This window comes from Dipteris shenzhenensis, unplaced genomic scaffold (genome assembly GCF_047967505.1).
Source record: "Dipteris shenzhenensis isolate YYH24624 ecotype China unplaced genomic scaffold, Dip_SZ_1.0 scaf0090, whole genome shotgun sequence".
Classification (NCBI taxonomy): domain Eukaryota; kingdom Viridiplantae; phylum Streptophyta; class Polypodiopsida; order Gleicheniales; family Dipteridaceae; genus Dipteris; species Dipteris shenzhenensis.
In genome coordinates this window covers 142,363-162,981 of record NW_028239397.1, presented here as the reverse complement: position 1 = coordinate 162,981, position 20,619 = coordinate 142,363, and the positions used below count along the sequence as shown (strand labels likewise).

At 41.3% G+C, this 20,619-nt stretch overlaps 3 protein-coding genes and 1 pseudogene across 3 annotated transcripts; 1 reads left to right on the top strand and 3 right to left on the bottom strand.

Annotated features, from left to right (window-relative positions):
• Nucleotides 1–431: 431 nt before the first annotated feature.
• Nucleotides 432–20,151, bottom strand: LOC147879115 (uncharacterized; annotated as a pseudogene).
• On the top strand, nucleotides 14,986–17,015 carry LOC147879118 (uncharacterized). The gene is made up of 5 exons (XM_087372314.1): nucleotides 14,986–15,791; nucleotides 15,882–16,052; nucleotides 16,194–16,283; nucleotides 16,378–16,558; nucleotides 16,656–17,015. Exons 1-5 carry the CDS (start codon nucleotides 14,986–14,988, stop codon nucleotides 16,887–16,889), a joined length of 1,482 nt encoding a protein of 493 aa, XP_087228440.1. The 3' UTR covers nucleotides 16,890–17,015.
• Nucleotides 17,246–18,639, bottom strand: LOC147879116 (uncharacterized). Its single transcript, XM_087372313.1, has 2 exons — nucleotides 18,434–18,639; nucleotides 17,246–17,612 (listed from the first exon to the last, which is right to left on the bottom strand). The coding sequence occupies exons 1-2, from the start codon at nucleotides 18,637–18,639 to the stop codon at nucleotides 17,246–17,248; spliced, it is 573 nt and encodes a 190-aa protein (XP_087228439.1).
• On the bottom strand, nucleotides 17,705–18,423 carry LOC147879117 (uncharacterized). The gene is made up of 2 exons (XM_087372315.1): nucleotides 18,312–18,423; nucleotides 17,705–18,240 (listed from the first exon to the last, which is right to left on the bottom strand). Exons 1-2 carry the CDS (start codon nucleotides 18,421–18,423, stop codon nucleotides 17,705–17,707), a joined length of 648 nt encoding a protein of 215 aa, XP_087228441.1.
• Nucleotides 20,152–20,619: the final 468 nt, after the last annotated feature.

Genomic DNA, 20,619 nt, shown 5'->3' with positions numbered 1-20,619 from the left:
TCAATCTTAAAAGAGAATCCCAAAAGATGCAGAGTCACCCACATACCTGTTATGGTATGGAAGTAGCAAAACATCGACCACTTCAAAATTGCAGTATGTGAACCACTTGGAAAGCTCCAAGGGAGTTTCCTTTGCATCTCTTAACTTGGAGGAAATGGCAGGATCAATAATATAAATTGTGTGTTGTACAGAGTGATTAAGCCAACTTCTCATCATGCTGCATCAGACCAAAAAATAATAAGGGTATTGTGTAAAGAAGGTACAAGAATGATTGTTTTGCAAAGAAATGTAAAATAAAAGACACTTACTAGAGCATGCCAAGAATGATAGTATCTAAGCAATACTCATTCTTAATAGCCAATGCTGCTAAGCATTGTTTTGTCAAGTGGAAATTATTAACTGAGACTTCATCCTCAATATGGACTACTATGTCAGGGCCCAGCTCCTGCAACTTTCTCTGTATCTGCAGCTCCATCTGTGCAGTCTCCAGATCTATAACAGATTTAGAATCTGCTTTCTGTTGCTTCAGTGACTCCTCATAAGCAGCTTTCCCTCTGGTGTTCTTTGAATGGGTTACCTCAACAACCTTTACCTCATCTACCTTAGATTTTCTTGTAGGTGGAATTAATAATATGTCTCTCATCCTGAAGTCCTGCCATTCCACAGGATGGACCAACTTGTCATACCTCCATCTCACTCTGGACAATGTGTTGAAGTCCTTGACCATAAGAGTAACCCTGTGAGCATGAGCTGCTACAAGCATGGCATCTTCAAAATATTTCTCCAAGAAATCCTCTGCCAATTCCTGTAAGCAAAGAATGGCAGTCCTGTTCCACCTGAAACCAATGTGCCAACCATCACATATGCTCCTCACGAGCCTCTGAAAAGGTGCCTTGGGGATTGCAAAGCCAACAGCTTTCTGTTGCTTCCTGATCTCCCTAAGCACACCTGCACCATGCTTCAATCTCTTGGACTTTTGCTGGAGAAGGCTCATTGGCTTCCCCTTTCTAACATGTGCACCTCTTCCCTCCACAGGCACACTCAAGCTCCTGGAACCTGCCCTAGCTGCTGTTGCTGCAAGCCCTGGTCCTTTGCCAGGAATCCTTGCAGTGGACTTGGTTCTTGCCATCACTCTGAAATCTGAACAACAGCCACAAAGAACATGAAATGTCACAAAAGGACAATGCCAAAGTAATATGAAGCAACATTTCGGAATTTGCAACAAAACGCGATATCGGCAGTTTGAAAATCCTAAAACCTCACCCTCGCGTTTTTCTGCAAATCACGGAAATAACAGTCTAGTGCATCCCAACAGCGATTTCTCTGCCTCTTAAGCTCAATGCACATTGGATAGAGTTCATGAAAGGAGAGAACAACATAAAAAGGCAACAGATCACAATGGTATGTATTGTTGAAGGAGGATTTAAGATTTTGCTACAAAACGCGATTTCAGTTGTTTGAGATTCCTAAAACCATCTCCTCGCGTTTTCTGGCAAATTCCTTAGGCAGCATGCTAGATAATACTTTTAGTCATTTCACTTTGGTTGCAACTACATTCAGGATGGATGTGGTCTATGGAAGGCAAGAGGAGTTCACAGACTGGAAGGGAACCCCATAAAAAAATTTTTGACAATCAATGCATCTTGCAGATTTCCTTCTTATGACACATAATGGAGAAAGCTAAGGATTGCATACATTGCTAAGGATTCCAAGTGTTTGTGATGAAAAGTATTCAGTAGGAAGATAAGGATGAAGAGAGTGTTACTGACCTGGAACCTCTCTGTGGGTGTGCTTTGCTGCTTATGGGCAACTTGTTCTGGGAATGATGAGGATGCTGTGAGTTTGCTGTGCTGCTGAGGACGCTGATGATGCTATGGTTGAAATTTTAGGGAGGCAAGACAGTTGGGATGGGAGGACAGAGGCAGAAGAGCATTAACAGGAAGGAAAGATCAGTACATAATCCCATCAAGGCAGCTCCTTAATCCCACACGTGTGAAATGGAGTCGTTTTTTCGCACATGTGGATGGGACACTTCCTGCTTTGGAACTTGTGCCAAGCATGATTTCATTATGATGTCCATAATGACTCTTCCTTCCTCTTCCTCTCAATCTTTCATACCTCTGAGCACACTCCCATCATCCTTTCCCTTCCCTCTCTCATCACTCACTACCCAACACACTGCATCCAGATAGCAACCTGCCTTCAGAATACTTACAAGTTTGGAGCTCAAGTTTGGCAGACAGCAGGAGCTTCACCAGTTCAACTCCAATAGCATGGAAAAGGAAAAGAAAGGTAAGAGCTCTGAATTCATTTCAGTTATTTCTGATAAATATTTCTTCCATTCATAGGATTCTTGATGTTCAGATATCTATGTGATTCCCATCCACCATGTGTCATATCCAACATTTCTTTTCATATGTCCAAGTCTTACTATCCAATTATCTCAAAGCACATCCTGTATGTTTGCAACAATATGCGAGGAGAGCAGTTTACTAATCTCAAATCAACCCATATCGCATTTTGTTGCAAATTTTTTACCCCGACACATTCTTATCAATATTTTCATTTATCTCAAATCTTCTTGTTACATGTCCAAGTGCCTTTGCCCAGAAATCTTTCAGATCACACTAGGACTTGGTTTGAGATGGGTATGAATCTCACCTCCAATTTTGCATGTCTCAAGTTTACTTATCTCAAAATTTTTTGCAAAATCCTTTCCTCCACAAGATCCTCATTAAAAGCAACAGTTAGCTCATCCTGCCCCTCTGCATATCACATCCAACTATCCAGGAGATTCTGAGATGAATAACATCAGAAATGAAGAATTTGCAGCAAAATGCGAGGAGGGTGCTTTACATTTCTCAAACCTCCCCACATCGCGTTTTCCTGCAAATTGTTTTGTTCAGCTTAGATTTCACTTTCTTCTCAATATTTCACTTTTAATAGCCCTGAGATTTCTTCCCTGATGTTTTGATTGTCTCAAAAGATCTATATGTTGAGAGATATGTTTAATTGTCCTAGCATTTGGCTGGATATGAATATCAAGAGAAATTTGCAACAAAACGCGAAGAGGGTGCTTTACATTTTTCAAACGTATCCAGATCGCGTTTTCCTGCAAATTCTTGTCTCCCCTTAGTTCTTCATTTTTTCATCATTGTTTTACATTTTCTTACCCTCTTGAGTTCTTCCATGATGATGAGAAAGGTTCTTTGTTTGAAACAGTTGACTCTCAGGCCCCTCCTTTCAAGAGGAAGCTGGACTTTTCTGCTTCTATAATAAGACCTCAGCAATCACCAGGTGAGTCATGAGTGCTCATGAGGTGATTTGTCAGGTGATATCAAATACATTCCCTGATTGCATTTTAGCAAAAAGACTTCATCATTTATAAATTTTGTTTCAGGCAAGAGGAGGGGACTGGGACAGAAACCTGAGTCTTCCCTTCCAAAACAGAAAGAACAGGAAGAAGACAAATTTCCAGATTTACTCCTTTTTGAGTTTCTCCACAAATGCAAGGCCCAGAGGAACTTTCACATTTACCATAATATTTTCAACAGGGAATTCACTATGGGCTTTGTACTGGAGCAGCACAGGGATTTTCTTTCAGAACACTGGGATACCTTCAAGCAACTGACAGAGGAAGGAAGGATTGTGGAAGGGGAGAAGAATTTTGTGCATCTCAATCATATTGTCTCCATCGACAGGCTGAGGTATCATGTAAATAGAAGATTTGACAGCCTTCCTGAAGAATATAAAATCAACTGTAACTTGCACACCAGAAAGTGTAGAGTGCTTGAGGAAACCCTGGCATTCTTAATGTACATTGTCTATAATCAAGATTCTCTAGAAGACCAAGGGCAGGAAGCTGAGGAAGAAGACCCAGCTGAATCTGAAGGAAAAGAGGATGTTCATCTGGCAATGGAAATGGCAGAGCAGGAAGAAGATATCAACCTCCAGGATGAGGGGCTGCAAGTGGCTGCTCTTGACCTTGTTCAACTGAGGAATGAAACTCTTAGAGCAGCACAACCTGTTGAAGATTTTGATGTTGAGAGCAGCAACTATGCAGTGCCCATGCTTCCAGGTGTCTTGATTGGTGGAAAAGATTATATTTTTCTGCATGATATAGAATGTATGTTCAATTTGAGGGAGGACTATGCCATTTCCCTCATTGCCCAGGCTTCCAGGCTTGACAAGGAGGTTGGCATAGAGGATGACCACTCACTCCTGGCTTTGGAAACAACATTTGATCCTGCCGAAGCCCTTGCTATGTGTTTCAAAGAGGCTGAACAGTTCCAAGAACCAGATGAATTTGCCTTCTAGCGCACACAGCAAGCTATGAATCTCTCAGCCGTATACAGGGGAAAGCTTAAAGAAGAGGCTGGACTAGAGGGGAGAGGAGTTAATCTTTGGAAAGATGAACTCCTAGTTGCGGATGAAAATGAGAAAGTATGATCTTATAACTTCAAATCGATTACTTTATCTTGTGTTCAATTGTTTTGTGGGTTGTGTATCATGTCTCACTCCAATCTTTTGATATGTGGCAGCTACAAATTGAAGATGACACATTCCTCCAGAGATCAAGTGGAAGCAGGCAGGCTAGGTTTGGCAAACTGTCGAGCGTGGCTCATTACATTCATGATCTAGCCAGTGCTAAGATTTTGATTTACCACAGGCAGTTGAGCAACAATGGAGAAGCCATTGTGTATTTCTTTAAATGTTTGTCTAGGGTTTTAGGTGGACATGAACTTTCATGGCAAAAGGAAAAGATCATTTTGATAGAGAGATTATCTGCCATAGATATATTTGGGGATTATGTAAATAAGCAGGCCTCTAGGGCCTCTTACTTTTTGTCTTACACGTCGTATGCATTGGCATGCGGTGTTAATGATCCCAAATGTCTGGAGGGCTATGGAAAACACAAGCTCATAAGGTTTCGAGAGCCACCCATGATTGCATCGGGCGACACAATCCAGGAAGAAAAACACGTGGATGTAGCTGAAAACAAGGATACCCCTCCCAGACAAGCACCAGAGGCCATCATTGATAAACAGACATCTGACATGAAGCCAACAAGGAAGAAAAAGAGTCCATTGAAGATCAAAAAGAGAGTTCCGATTGGCAGGCCATGGGAGTAATATGTATTAGTCATCAAATATAGTGCAAACATTACGTTGAAGTTGAACTGCTTTGTGCAAAGTCTTTGATGTCTGGTATGATCTTGTATAAATGAACGCAAAAATTTATTAAGTTTCGATTATATCGATAGTAACTACACTGACACTCACATGCCGTTGATGAATTATGAGATTATATAGTTTAGAAATAAAATTCTTTAATTTATCTGAGTGTTGTATGTTTTACGTCCACCACCAAAGAAATTGCAAATACACATTTTGTATTTCTATTCATCAAAAACTTAGAAGTGTTTTCAATTCTGAGATTATGGGATACACAATATTTACACTTGTATTCTATCCACCCATTTGTGATTTACAAAGACCTTTGTTTTTCTCCATTCAGCATGTCTCTCTGCTGCATTTGAACTCTCTAAAATTATCTGTCTTCTCTGCTTCTGAGCTACTTGAAAGGCTATCCTGACTTGAGATGCTTTGACCTTTCTCTTTGTTTGGATCTTTTGAAGTATGCCTCGATAAAACCATTGAAACACTTCCTTTAAGCTGTTGCCTCTTTGTTTTCCTCCAAAATGTTGTGTATGTCTAAAGAAAGCATTACGGGCCATGTAGTGTGATTTTTCCATGCCTTGTGTCGACCAGATTGCAGGGCATCCGTACTTTTTTACAAAGAATGGAAGATGGTTGTAGATAATGTGCTGTTTTGACACAGAAAGAGTGTGGCATTAAAATACACTGAAAATTTAAATAATTTTGTTCTGCAAATTGAAAAATTGGGGTGAAGTTAGTGTTGTCACCATGTAATGGGTAATGTTGTGGGCTGTCCATGCTTCTTTCATTGCCTTTCCGAAATTCTTAACCTCTTCCTCAAATGCCTGTTGATCATTTTTGTTCCATGAAACTTTGTCACAATAAACAAATAGCTTATCCAACGATCTTCACACCTCAGCCTTCACATCTCGTGCCATCCCATCTGCCTGACATTAGGGAAATTTTGGACTCAAAAAGGGGCCTTGTAACAGCTCCCTTAGGATGGTGATGTGGACAAAGCCAGCCAATAAACCCACATATTATATTGGAGGGAAGATGCGTCATTTTTGAGTTCTTTATTCCATGAACTGACATGTGGGGTGTTTTTTAATTCAAAACAATGCCTCTTACATATAGTTTTTTATTCCCACTATGGTGCCTTATTTTATTGAAAAAAGGCTCCATTATCTTTCTTCATTACACTTTTGAATGAAACCAAGCCAACCTCACCAACCAAACTTCGTCCCTGCAACCCATCATCTTGCATTGTTTCCCTCATTTTCTTCCCTACTCCACAACCACTCCAAATCCGAATTGTTTTGAGCGGGAAGTTTTTGATTTTCTCTTCTTCTCATTCACATTCCTTCCATTTTGGAAGCTCATAACCTCCCGCGTCTTTCCCACGCCTGAATCTTCCTCTCCATCTCATGAGTGCCTGCCTGCCTCCAGGTTCGTGGCACATTCAATGGAACATTGATTCAGCATACATCAAGGTTTGAGGAGCAACTGAGGCGGCGGGTGTTGAAAAAGGATGGAAAAGAATTTGTTGTTCATGCGCCATACCTGCTTGTGCATGAACAACAATCCCATTTATTACCCTTTTCAAGTGAGGATTGTGCTTACAAGTATTGTGTACCTTTTAGTGCATCCAGGATACCAACAAGTTTGTTTCATGGATAAGGAGGTATTAGTTAGTGATGTTGTCTTTTGGTTTTAATGAAGCAATCTTCTTCACGGGAGATAAGTGTACTGTCTTTGGTTTGTTTTGGTTAACGTGTGAGTTCATGATGCTTTTTGGTATTGTTAAAGTACAGAACAATGCAATGCAACCTGTGAAACCAAAAAAGAAAAAGGTGGACGTCCACTTTCAAGTAGAAGCCGATTATGCTCCCTGCTGTAAGAGAAATTGGTCTAGGCCAGCATACCAAGCCCACATTATCGAGCTTCGAAACGAAGGAAAGAAAAATGTGGACCTATGGTTGGATGGTAGTATCTACCCACCAGATCCAACCTCCTCTCAATCTCCATCATTCTTTGGGTTGACAAGTTTCTTCAAGTTCGTGTGTGAGGGTGAAAATGGATTGCTTGGATATTGCAAACGATTGCTTGACCAATGTCAAAGTGTCATTCAATGTAACTTTGAAAGACAGTTGATTGATAGAGATGCCAGAATAAAAATGCTTGAAGGTGCAAATTTTTACTTGGCATCAATCACAACAGCTTTGCAAGCTTCATATGAAGACAAAGCAAGAGTTTGTTCTGGGTTACAAAAAGAGATAGATCATTTGCAGCAGACTATTCGGAAGATGCAGGTCACTATTGAGGAGAAGAATGAAATGGTAGCAGTTCGAGAAATCAATAATTTCACTTTGGAGAGTGAGAATGCAGACCTTAGAAAACAACTCGAGAAGTTCAACAAAAAATTACAATATTTGAAAGACACGCCATTGGGTGCTCGATTACGCAAGAGACAGTTCAAACCATTGGAAGAACTCAATGTTGGAGGTGGCCAATGGAAGCGTCGTGTGAAGGCTTGCACGTATTATGGGATCCATAATTTCTGTGAGCACTCACTTTTCATTTTCATCTTTAGTTCCTTTTTTGGAGATGGGAGATTCGGTGTGGGGGGTGGTATAGTTAGATGAAATTTGGACTGAAATAACTATCGTTGTTGCTTCAGGATGGTCACGGATGTTGTGGGTCCAAAAGAGCAAGGTTCTGATATATTTGGCAAAGTGCTGACAAAAGACATCGTGGTGTCAGCAATACATCATCCAAAGTTTGCAAGACTTCGATCAGACATAGCAAAGCAATCCTTACAGAAGGTGAGTGAAGCATTCACTCCTGCAGATGCACAAGGTATATGTGACATGGCTGGCATAAGCACAAAGTCTTATAGGATGTTGTTTAATAAAGTTAAAGAAGGTTTCAATTCTAAGCTTGGGAAAAAAACAGTAATTCCCTTTCCCAAACCATTTCACGTGAACAAAGCTCGAAATATTCTCAACTTGGAAATGGTCGAACTTGTTGGAGAGCCTTGTCACGTGTCTAATACATTGACAGTGACCAAAAAGAGCGGGGAACAGAAAATCATAGAGCTCACAGAGTTCAACAATTTCATTATAGATGTTCGGAAATTACAAATGGCTATGGTGAAATTTTATGACATCAGTGTTCATGAGTGCAATGGAAGGCTGATATTTGTTTTAAAACTTGATGAGAGTGAGTTGATCAAAGGACAAAAGCTGGAAAGGGTTAGCTTGACTTTAATGAATAGAGCTTTGGATGCAAGTATCAGTAATGCTGATGAGAGGCACTTTAGTGTACAATCCGAAAATGAGATTTGGTGGCTGGCTGCATTTGAGGTGAGGTGCTATCCATTTTTTACAAAGTAATATTATGTTGCTATTCATTACATGTTGTAGACAATTTAACTAGCCTCTTGTTAACAGGTTCCAACAGAGACCCATGAAATTCTAAAGTGGCACTTTAACCAAACAGAGCTTCCTTCCACTATCCAGCAACAGTCGAACGGTGAAAAGCTTTATGTAGAAGGATATGGGGAATATGAGGTTGAATGGCACCTGGCTGCAGATCTCAAAACTTTGAAATGCATGTTTGGTATTTCCCAAGGAGCAATGGCCAAGTATCCTTGCCTGTATTGCATGGCCGAACGAGGTGTCTCTAAAGGAGGAAAAGAGAGAGAATGGAAATACGTAAATGCAAACAGTAATAGGCGTCAAGCCCCAAATCGTGATGCTCCAGGAGTGGATCCTAATTGGGATCCAATTCTTGCTATCCCTTTGATCAGAGTTCATATTTGTGTTTTGCATGCACTGGTTAGAATAATTGAAAAACTAGTGTACATGTACATCAAATTTGCATGGATTATGAAACCAACATTAGAGAGTGAAAGAACTATTAAAAAAATAGAGCAAGTGCTTTCAGATGCAGGTTTGCATTGTGGTCAAGTGAAGATTGAGAAGGACTTGAAAAGATCGGGGAAGACAGGAAACGTTCCTAGCAAACCATGTTTTGGAGGTGCAAAAGCCAGAAAGTTCTTATCTAATCATACCCAGAGAGGTCACCTGGGTACAGATTTTGAGGTGTGGAGAAAGCTTCATGCAGTTGTACCTAATCGAGGCTCTTCAGGACAAGCAAGGGTGGCAAAGGCCAGAGCTTGGTTGGCACTTGATCGCCTAGCACCTTTGTTGCAAAAAGCCAGGTTTGAAGATGGGGATGTTGAGCAATTTGAGGCAGTTGTGACAGAGTTCTACACTAGCTATGAAAAGGCATGGAGTGCCACAAACTTGACACAATACATGGTTATTACTTGAATACCTACAGCTTTGAGTTTTGTTTTGTTGTTCAAAATATATTGTACGATACTAAATGGCTTGTTGTTGGTGAGCATTTGTAGCACATTTTGCATGCACATGGACCCTTTTTTGCGGAGGAGTGTGGAAGCCTTGGGATTTGGTCTACCCAAGGCATGGAAAGATCTCATTGGCAAGCACGTTGTGCCTATCAAAGGGCCACTCAACATGGAGGAGGAGTGAAGAAAAGTAATCCCATGAGGCAACTATGTCAGTGGTGGTACAGGCGGATTCAAGTGAGGGCTCGTGTGAAGATCAAACAGTCTAAATCAGCTGTGTCATGTGCAATAAGAGAGATGCAGGCTGAACGGAGACGATCAATATATGTCTCCTCACAGGGGAGGCAGAATAATGCTGAATGGCTAAGACAACGACAAAGACAGGGCAGAGGGTGGAAGGAAATTGATCATTGAAATACAAGTTATGAAACAATGATGTAACTTCAGAACATTTTAAAAGAACAAGAGATTTCATATATGTCCCATACAAATGATTTCAATATATTTATGACTTCAAAAGATTTTAAAAGAACAAGAGCTTTCATATATGTCCCATACAAATGATTTCAATATATTTATGACTTCAAAAGATTTTAAAAGAACAAGAGCTTTCATATATGTCCCATACAAATGTTTTCAATATATATATACATTTCATAGTTTTTCATAGGACTCAATAAGAGTATCAACAAATGTGAAGAAACTTTTTTACAACTATAACATTCTAAGTCTCTTGGTCTGGAGTAGAGACGTCCCCCAGGTGAGGCCTTTTTGAAGAAGTTTCTACAACATCTACTTCTTCCTCTATTAATGGTACAGCAGGCTCCATTGGCCTTGCTGTTCTAAGAAGATGTTTCTTCCCGCAATCACTCAATAGACGTGGATCTGTGATTCCACACGACAGGCCATAAGCAGCATACGTTAAATAATATTTACATCTCAATGAATATAGGCCTGGTCCCTCCCCAAAAAAACGAACAGCTGCTTGCCGCTCCAAAAAAATGGCCTTGTTTGCATTCAGCCTTACATGGGACCCACCCAGATACCTCGAAAGTGTCTTTATTGCCATCAGTGGAAAATTGGCATGGTCCTTGCTGAAGCTGGCGTGAAAGATTACAACCTGAGGAAATTTTAGTCTATGTACATACGTTCCTAGCGTCGAGTCGTGGCCCAATCCGCCCATACGCTTGCCTGAAGCACGTTTCAGGAACGTGTCTTCATATATTTCCAATTGAAAAAATAAAGGAGCATTAGCCCAGTAACAACATCACCAAACAATCCAAGACAAAGTTAATAAAGCTAATCCGCAACAGGAGTACGAAAACACAAAAAAAGAAAATAACCTGTTGGTTCTCATCTGCTTCAAGCAGGGCGTCTTGCCATAAATTGGTGCTGGAACTTGGAACAGTTTCCGCTGACGTGCTTGGCATATCCCTGAATTGCCCCATGTTGGTGATATTAAGTCGTTCCCTTGCTTCTTGCAGCTCCTCCTCCGTGGCATCTTTTCCTTCGTACTTAAGTGCATCAGCATAGATCATCTTTAAGGTTTCAGCAGTAGACAGGAATTCCGTATCCTTCACGTGGCTGTCGACTAGTAAATATTTATCTATCCCATCGTCATCCACAAAATTGTCGTCAGCCTCAAGATTTTGGGCTATGAACGCTATGCAGTGGTCCTCCCTTAACTTAAAAACATGCTGTATATCTGTCAGCAAGATATACTCTGTATCTCCTACTTGGTAGGAGGGGAGCAATGGAGTTGGGAGGGGGGAGACCTCATCTGCTTCAATTGCAGGATGACCAACTTCAGTGGTTTGTCCTCTCAGTGCCTCGATGTCAACCTCGGCACTGAGTTTTCTCTCTTCTTCATCATTAAACTCCTCAATAACATGAGGAGTGTCCTCTTCAGCACCTTCTTCATTGGTGGGACCAGCCTCACGAGAAACGGTGTCTTCACATTCATTTGTGGCTTGCGGCTCTGTAGATTCTTCGTCTGTAAATTGCACATTCATGTGCAAGAAGCACAGGAAGGCAGCATAGTACTCCATCAAGCGGCATTTTCTTTGGTGAGCTGGAATTCTCCCGCTCTCTTCTTATCGGATGGCACCTTGTGCCAATCCCTGTTTAACCGCTGCTTCTTCTCCGGAGACACCTTGAGATTGAAGTGAATGTAATTCTTCCCATCGATCATCACTGTATCTTCATGAGTGAGGTCATCAAACTCTTGCCTCGCCTCTTCAAAGTATCCAGGATGGCAGGAAAGTGTCTCCTCCAAAGAAAGATCGCAATTGAACATAATCGAAATGGATGGGTGCAAAGCATGATGACCACACTTGTACAGGAAGTCATACAAAAGAGATGCAGGTGTCTCTTTAATCTTTTCGTCCACATCAAACTCCACCTGAACTCGAGCCATGGCTAATTCAAGGGCCATCAAAAGACATGGAAATAAAAAGATAAGGGGTTGAATCAAGAGACGGTCTTAAACACGAAATCCCTGTATAATAAATTGATTGAACATTACGCAAAGAGGCAATCGATTCACGATAACGCGAGGAGGCATGTTGTGGCACCTAAGGGACCTTCAATCACGTTATGATGAATCGCTTCACTATAACGCGAAAAGGCATACTTTGCCTCATATGGGACGTTAAATCGCGTTATGGTGAATCGATTCACTATAACGCGAGGTGGCATATTTATCCTCCTATGGGACTCTCAATCGCGTTATAGTGAATCGATTCACCATAACGCGATTTAACGTCCCATATGAGGCAAAGTATGCCTTTTCGCGTTATAGTGAAGCGATCCATCATAACGCGATTGAAGGTCCCTTAGGTGCCACAACATGCCTCCTCGCGTTATAGTGAATCGATTCACCATTACGCGAGGAGGCAAATTGTGCTCCACAAGGGACCTTCCATCGCGGTATTGTGAACCGATGCCCCACTACGCGAGGAAGAATATTGTGCTTCCTATTGGACCTTCAATCGCGTTATGGCGAATCGATTCCCCATAACGCGAGGAGTCATATTGTGCTACCTAGGGGACCTTCCATCGCGTTATGGTGAATAGATTCACCACTATATGAGGAATTTGGAATCCTTTCGAGCCACCTCTCAGGTTATGGTGAATTACAAAAAAAAAACGTCCGATGTACCCATACTTGGAGAGGAGGTGCCAAACGAATTATAATTGACAACCGCGCATTGTGGCTACTTAATTCACCGTAACGTTTCTTGCATGAAAAACGAAGAGAACGAAATAAGAGAAGGATAAAGAAGCACAAGAGAGATAAAAATACCTGGAGAACGATTCGACGTTGGTCGCAGGAGATGGAGATGAAGGATGCTGTCGATATCCTTGAGGGGAATGAAGGAAGTTGGAGGGAGGACGATGGATGAAGGTTTCACTGCGTCGTTTGGTATACGACGCTGAGGGAGGACGATAGATGAAGGAGGTTGGATGAGATGGTCGTTGGAGGAGGATGATGGATAAATGCCGTTGGTGTCGAGGTAAATGATGGGAATCCAAGAGAGGCTATTAAAAGCGGTATAAATGTTACGAGACACGTAAGCACCGCCTTTTCACCCATTCAATGAATGCCACGTGGCAGCACGTAATGCACGTCACACGTGTGCACGCTTTAAAGACTAATCAAAGACGATAATTACGCCACCTTTCCGTCCTATAATCGATTTCGCCACCTTTTCGTCCCGTCTTCGATTTCGCCTTCTCCGTCCTCCTGCTTGCCTCCCTCCTGCTTCCGACTACCCCCACCGTACTGACCCGACATTCAACCTCCTACCCGACAATCTCCAGCCTTTCCCTCGAATGAAACGTGAGTTTCTCAATCTAACTTTATTATTTTGAGAGTTCTTTGTATATTCCTTGACTGTTTAGTGTCTTCTACGACTATTTGCCCCCTGCCATTAGATTCTTGCATCGTCGTGATTCGATTCACCTTAACGCGGACGACGGTCCATTAGAATCTCAAAACGGATCCGTGTGTTATGGTGAATCCAAAAAAAAAAATGCAAGATGAAATGGTAAAATATTCACGGTAATCCTCCTCGCGTTGTTGCGAAACGATTCACTAGAACGCGAGGAGGATTGTTTTGGATTGACTACCCCTTGGTCCCGCGTTATGGTGAATCGTTTCACTATAACGCAAGAGCAAAGATCGAAGTATGCTTGATAAACACCTCGCATTGGTGTCAAGCGATTCACCATAATGCGAGGACGATGATTGTGCTTTTAGTGGCCCTTCATCTCGCGTTGTAGTGAATGCTTTCTATAGTACCTGAATGTTTTGTGTTTTCGGCGACTTCTTGCCCTCTTCCATTCAATCTTGCATCATGGGGATCCGATTAACCTGAAAGCACACGACTAATGATTGGAACCTCAATACGTCTCCATGTGTTATTGTGAATCATTGTGTTATGTGTTGTAGCGAAACGAGTCACTACAACGCGAGGAGGATTGTTGTGGTTTGACTATCCCTTCGTCCCGCGTTATCGTGAATCAATTCACTATAACGCAAGAGCAAACGTCGAAGGATGCTTCATAGCCACCGCGCATTGATGTATAGCGATTCATGATAATGCGAGGAGGATGATTGGCTTTTCAGTGGCCCTTCATCTCGCGTTATAGTGAATGCTTTCTATAGTACTTGAATGTTTTGTGTTTTCTTCGCTTTTTTGCCCTCTTCCATTCAATCCTGCATCATGGTGATTCGATTCACGTGAAAGCACACGACAAATGATAAGAACGTCAAGACGTCTCCATGTGTTATGGTGAATCATTGTGTTATGTGTTGTAGCGAAACGATTCACTACAACGCGAGGAGGTTTTTCTTGTTTTGTCTTCCCCTTCGTCCCGCGTTATCGTGAATCAATTCACTAAAACGCAAGAGCAAAGGTCAGAGAATGCTTGATGGCCACCTCGCATTGGTGTCAAGCGATTCACCATAATGCGAGGAGGATGATTGTGCTTTCAGTGGCACTTCATCTCGCATTATAGTGAATGCTTTCTATTGTACTTGAATGTTTTGTGTTTTCTGCGACGTTTTGCCCTCTTCCATTCAATCTTGCATCATGGGGATTCGATTCACCTGAAAGCACACGACTAATGTTTAGAACCTTAATACGTCTCCATGTGTTATGGTGAATCATTGTGTTATGTGTTGTAGCGAAACGATTCACTACAACGCGAGGAAGATTGTTTTGGTTCGACTATGCCTTCGTCCCGCGTTATCGTGAATCAATTCAGCATTACGCAAGAGCAATGTTCGGAGTATGCTTGATAGTTACCTCTCATTGTTGTCAATCGATTCATCATAACGCGAGAAAGTGCATATTGTTTTCTTTGCCACCCTCTATCGCGTTATGGTGAATTGTTAATAGTGTACCAAGGAATTGCTAAGTTTTCTGCTCCTGTTTGCATTTTCAGATGGCTCGTGTAAGGCAAACTGCGAGACCGAAGGACAGTGCAGGTCCCTCTTCTAGTGGAAAGAGGATGGTGAGTCTTAAGGCCTCAAGATCGAGGAAACAAGGCAGTCCTTCCCGATTGTCCAAAGTGCAGCCTAGAGAAAGGCGTTTTGCTGAGCACTCTTCGGTCCTGCGAGAAATCAAACGATTCATGAAGCACCCAACTGCAGCTATTCCAAGGTTGCCCTTCCAAAGGCTTGTCAGGAGGATTGCGGAGAGGAATGGAATTTTGTTCAGGTGGAAGGCTTCGGCCTTGTTTTGCTTGCAGGAGGCGGCAGAGGACTGGTTGATTGAATTCTTTTTGGACAGTTATGTTCTTGCGGCCCATGCACACAGGGTCACTGTCATGAACAAGGACTTTTTCAGCCTCGCCGCCCTGCGTTTCAGATACGATAAGCTACTTACTCCAGTCACATTTACAGATGCACGAATGGTGCAGATTTTGGACGTGCGGCCAGTTCAGAAAATTAGAATTCAAGAGGTGACGGAGGGTGCTGCAGAGCATGAGCACGAGACCCGGGCGAATATTCAGGCAGCCGCTCATAGGGAGCACAATGCTGCAATGCTTGCATTGCAAATCAAAAGAGAGAATGTTCGTGCACTCCATGAAATGAACAGGGAGGCGCTTCAGTTTTTACTGCCGGAGTTCTATGTGCCGTATAATATTAGAGGCCAAAGATGTTATTTCCCAATTCATGCCGAGGAAATAAACATCTTGTTTGACCCTAGAACAGAAGTGAACGACAAAGTGCTTCGATGTGTCTTAAGGTATACTCTTTTCTCTATCCTCCCACAATTTTCCATTCTTGGCTCTTCAAAGTTAATAAACCCGAACTCTTGATCTGTCGTCTTGTGAAGTTTTGTTATATCGCAACTGCCCGCGGATGTACAGCATCAAGTATACCAGATTGACTCGCTGGTTTCAACACTTCTGGTAGTGGATTCAGTTCCCTACCTGGATGTGTTGAACTGGTTTCGGGAGGTGCAGCTGGACGACGCTCGAGTTATTTTTTTGGCATATCACGAAAAGTGAGTTTGTCTCTTGCATGATGTTTATACGAATTACCACTCACAAGTTATATAGTGCTTCCTTTGGCACATGCTCTCGCTTCACAGTTAACCACAATGCGTTTCTTGAATCTAATATGAATCATTTTGGATGTGATGCAGTTCCCATTGGAGCCTTATTCTTGTGGACGTGCAAGAGAACGTTGTGTACCTTGCTAATTCGACATCTGGGGTCCATGGAAATGTTTTGCTGTGAGTTCAAATCATTACGTCACATATTATTGTTTAAATTAGAAGTCCGGATTGATCAGGATAGTGATTGGTCTTTGTTTTCTTTTGTTTACAGTAGCGTGCGTAAACTAATGGCCGCGTATGAGAGCCTCAGCATGGACACCGACACCCTGGAGCGAATGACCATCCGAAGGGTGACTGTGCCCAAACAGGATGATGGTCATAGCTGTGGGTGGAGGGTGGCCCTCAACGCGCTATTGCTCCTTCGGAGCATTTTTCAGCTTCCTTCTGAGGATGTAAGTATTTTTCAGCTCCCATATGCATGCGTACTCACGGTTTATTTTCTTGTGTATTGTCATGTTGATCTTATGCCTTCATGAATTGTGATGGCAGTTTCCATCACTGTCTCGTTACGTGGACCTGGACGTCCAAACGTTCAGGGAGGAGACGATAGCGAAGTTGATCGAGATTGCGGAAGGAATGCCTCCGGACGGCCCGGTGGACTTCATCCCGCCAAACCCACGAGGGGGGATAGGCCCCCCGGAGCCGCTTAGATGGGCTCCATACCTGGGAGAAGAGCCTTGGCTCCATCCTGAAGCCCAGGCATATGGGTTCAGTGATACATAGTTTCTTCCTTATGAATGAATTTGTTGGATTTCTTCTTCCAACAATGTACTGCTTTGTAACATGCTATTTGTAAAAATGCAACAACCCATGTACATTTACATTTTTTAACACATACTTAGTGTTATTGGAGAGCGAACATCCATTGTAAATGCACTTTTTATTTCAAAATCAGAGGATCAAATTTGCCACTGCGTTCGTTCACTTCTTGTTTTCTTACTTTAGGCCTTTTATGTGTATATAAAAATTCAATTGTGTATATTTTTGCCTTCAATACATTGTTTTAAACAATAAAGCACTACAAAAGCAATGTTTTAAATAGATTAGTATATTGCATATGGAAAATTCATTGTCACCATTTACATATACATGGTCACTTCATATATATCTTCAAGTGCCTCCAATTCATGTGGGGCTGCAACATCTTTACAAATGATCTGATGCTCTCTTCTTCTGCTAACCTTCCGACCATCTAGCTTGAAACAAAATTGATCTGGAGGATTTTGAATAGCTACTTCTAATTCCTTCCTAACATATTCGAGAGTCCAATTCTCTTCCACTTCCAATGTCAATGATGGGTGACTCTGTCGAATCAAAACTATTTCTATCAAGCAAGAGTGGCTGCCATCTCTTGTATCTTGGTCCATGCTTTCCCAGTTGTTGTTGATCCATCGCCACCTTCTATAAGTAAATGACATGCACAGATGTTGCCTGGCAATATAGTATCTGATTCCAAAATATCATTAGGATAATTTCTCAAGTAAAATCAAATAAGCTTCGTATTTGTTTCACAAAAAGACATTTGAATGTTATAATGCTCACCGAAATGCAATGTCGAAGGTGTTCAATCGACATTCGATCAAATCATCTCCCTTTGATGATTTCACTCTCCAACCTTTGTCAAAAAAATGATCAAGCCAGGCTTCATCTATATCTTTGCACATAAAAGTTGTTCTAGTTTTTCTCAATTGTTTACAATCAGAAAATAAATGAACAAAGCATGCAATTGGAACAAACAAACTTAAGTGGACATTTCTTGCTCCAATGCTAGGCTTCATAGCACATTTAATATCATTATACATTTTGGTCCTATAGGACTCTATCACTTCTGTATCAAGCAATGGCCACTTAGGACTATCAAGTGCAGGCAAAGGAATACGTTCCAACTTTCCATGTTGGCTAGATTGTGTGGGCAACGTATAAAATGAGTCATAGAAATATGTTCTACTTCTCGCAAGATCACTTGGTGCACGGCCTTCATATTGAAGTTCCCCCACCTCACCATGTACGACATTCAAGAATCCCGTTAAGCATTGTGCAGGCTCCCACTCCTGGAGATTGGATGGGTACAAATCTGTGCAAGATAGAAAAATGTATATCATTCACCTCATTTGCAACATTGGAATACAAAACACAAGCACTTACAATGTGGTCTGTGTCTTGGAAGTCCTTCCAATGGTCCCACATTGATCTCTTTTTGCATGAATACATGCTGGTGGATCAACACTTCTTTGACAGTTTTCCCTCCTAGTGCCATCTTGAAGTCAAGGATCCTTCCTTTCCAATGTTTGGCCAAGTCTTCAGATGCCTTTCCCTTCACTCGGTATTGGCCACGGCTTCCTGGCTGCATAGTGACCCAAGAGTACTTCCTGTATACTTGGGGAATCCAATCTTCGTTCTCGTCTTTTATGTTATACAACACAACAGATGAGATACTACTCCTTGCTCGTTTGCGTCCACTTTCACTTGCCATGAGATATTAGCGGACGTATGAGAAAGAAGACGCAGCAGAAAGTTGATGACTGAGCTAACCACTTTAGTGGATCAAGGAGGGAACAAGAAATGAGGGATGGTGTGTCCTTTTGGGCGCCAAAGATGTTGCGAGTTTCAAAAGTGAAACCAAGATGAGGGAATAACCAGGAGATTGGGTATCTATCTATTCCAAGCATTCAAAATCAGTAGTTCTAGGGGTGGTGGAAAGAATTTTTTAATGCTCCACGTCTTAACATAGGAATGTGGAAAACATTCTTTTATTGTGTTAGGTGCTGACAAGAAAACCGGTTTAACATATTTTAAGACGCGGTGATGGCTTTTTTATTATTTCTTGAAGACACCTTCTTCTCCACATTTTAGGTGGCTTTGTACAGAGGCCCCACCACCAGTGAATATCGTTGCCAGGATTTCATGTGACTCATTCTTTGTGTCTATTATTTTATTATTATTGAAACAGCCCTCTTTTGAGTCCAGAATTTTCCTAATGTGATCTTTTACTGCATTGTGGACTCGCTTCCACACATTGTATTTTACTCTAGATATATATTGTGATTGTCTACCCTGGTTTCTTGTTATATTTTGTGGACGTGACAAAAACCTTCGTGCTTTTACTCCACCAATTGATGGCTTGATAGGTACTTCCTTACCATTTGTAGATTTCTTAAGATCTTTTGTTATATGAACATCTCCACCATGTAGTCCAATATCTGATAATACTGCTTCCAATGATTTTACTGCCTCTTTTCTTTTCACCTCAGGCCGAAGTTTCCATGCAAATCCAATATACAGAAAAACAAGTTTCTCAATAATTCTACACAATGCATGCAATGTGCAAATGTGAACATTGCATAATGGAATATCAAGAACTGCATTAAAATTTGGATCTTCCTTGTCCCTATTGGGTGCTTTTCTCCACCATTTGAAATCCAAGACATGGGCTGGTTGTTTACAATACAAGCAAGGAGATTTGGAGTTACCCCCCTTACTGATATTGTACATACACTTCAATGTCTTAAGATCACCGGCCATATGCCATTCTACTTGGAAATCACCTTTGCCTGGAACATGAAGATGTCCCCCCAAAATTTGACTCCTTATAGTTGATGGTATATCTGTCTGATGAAAAACCCAGTTAAGTGTTTCATGGTCCTCTGTCTTCACCTGCCATTTCAATAGAATGATATGGTAGAAGTTCATTAAAATGTATATATATATTCAAGAAATGCTAACACGAAAATAAAAAAATACATACCTCAAATGATCCCAACCACCATACATGTTTTTCTGATTGGACGCTAAAGTACTTCGAACTAGTCCTTGTGATTGATGGATGATCAAGTGCCCGATTCATCAAGGTAATAGTCACTCTTTCTATCTTCTTCTCTTTTACAATTTCACATTTGTCAAGTTTAACAACAAACTTTAAAACTCCTTTACATTCCTCAAGTGTAATGTTATAAAACTCCACCATTCTTCTCTGTAATTGTTGCAGCTCCACAAAAATATTGTTGAAAGGATCATATACAGTCCTTCCCTTGGCCCCTTCATATACATTTTCTATATGTAAATATTGTCCAATGAAGTCATCTATTTCCTGATTTAGAAGACCTCTTTGCCGCCACACTGCTGCTGGGGTGGGTAACAATACACGTTTTATCCGTTTATCTTTGAGAGTAGAAGAAACGATGTTAAAGATTGAAGCATATCCTTTTCTGCTCACCCCACTCGTATCAAGGGCCTCTTGAATCTTCTCAACATCAACTCTACTTTCTGATATAAACTTTTCGACAGTATCACGTTTCACCTTTTTGAACTTTTTTTCATCTATCAAGCTCTTTACAACAACTTCAGAGACTAAACCTTTTATTTGCTTCACTGGAACAAGATTGGAATTTTCATTTACTTCACCAAGCCTTAAAATTTCCCTGCAATAAGAAAGAAACACATCTACAATTTTTCA

Coding starts and splice junctions, on each gene's coding strand:
- LOC147879116 (XM_087372313.1), bottom strand. CDS start 18,639: ATGGCAAGTGAAAGTGGACGCAAACGAGCAAGGAGTAGTATCTCATCT. Junction 17,613..18,433: donor CATTGGAAAGGAAGGATCCT/TGACTTCAAGAT, acceptor TTTTGGAATCAG/ATACTATATTGCCAGGCAAC.
- LOC147879117 (XM_087372315.1), bottom strand. CDS start 18,423: ATGGCACTAGGAGGGAAAACTGTCAAAGAAGTGTTGATCCACCAGCAT. Junction 18,241..18,311: donor TCCAAGACACAGACCACATT/GTAAGTGCTTGT, acceptor TATCTTGCACAG/ATTTGTACCCATCCAATCTC.
- LOC147879118 (XM_087372314.1), top strand. CDS start 14,986: ATGGCTCGTGTAAGGCAAACTGCGAGACCGAAGGACAGTGCAGGTCCC. Junction 16,053..16,193: donor TTTTTGGCATATCACGAAAA/GTGAGTTTGTCT, acceptor GATGTGATGCAG/TTCCCATTGGAGCCTTATTC. Junction 16,559..16,655: donor TTCAGCTTCCTTCTGAGGAT/GTAAGTATTTTT, acceptor TTGTGATGGCAG/TTTCCATCACTGTCTCGTTA.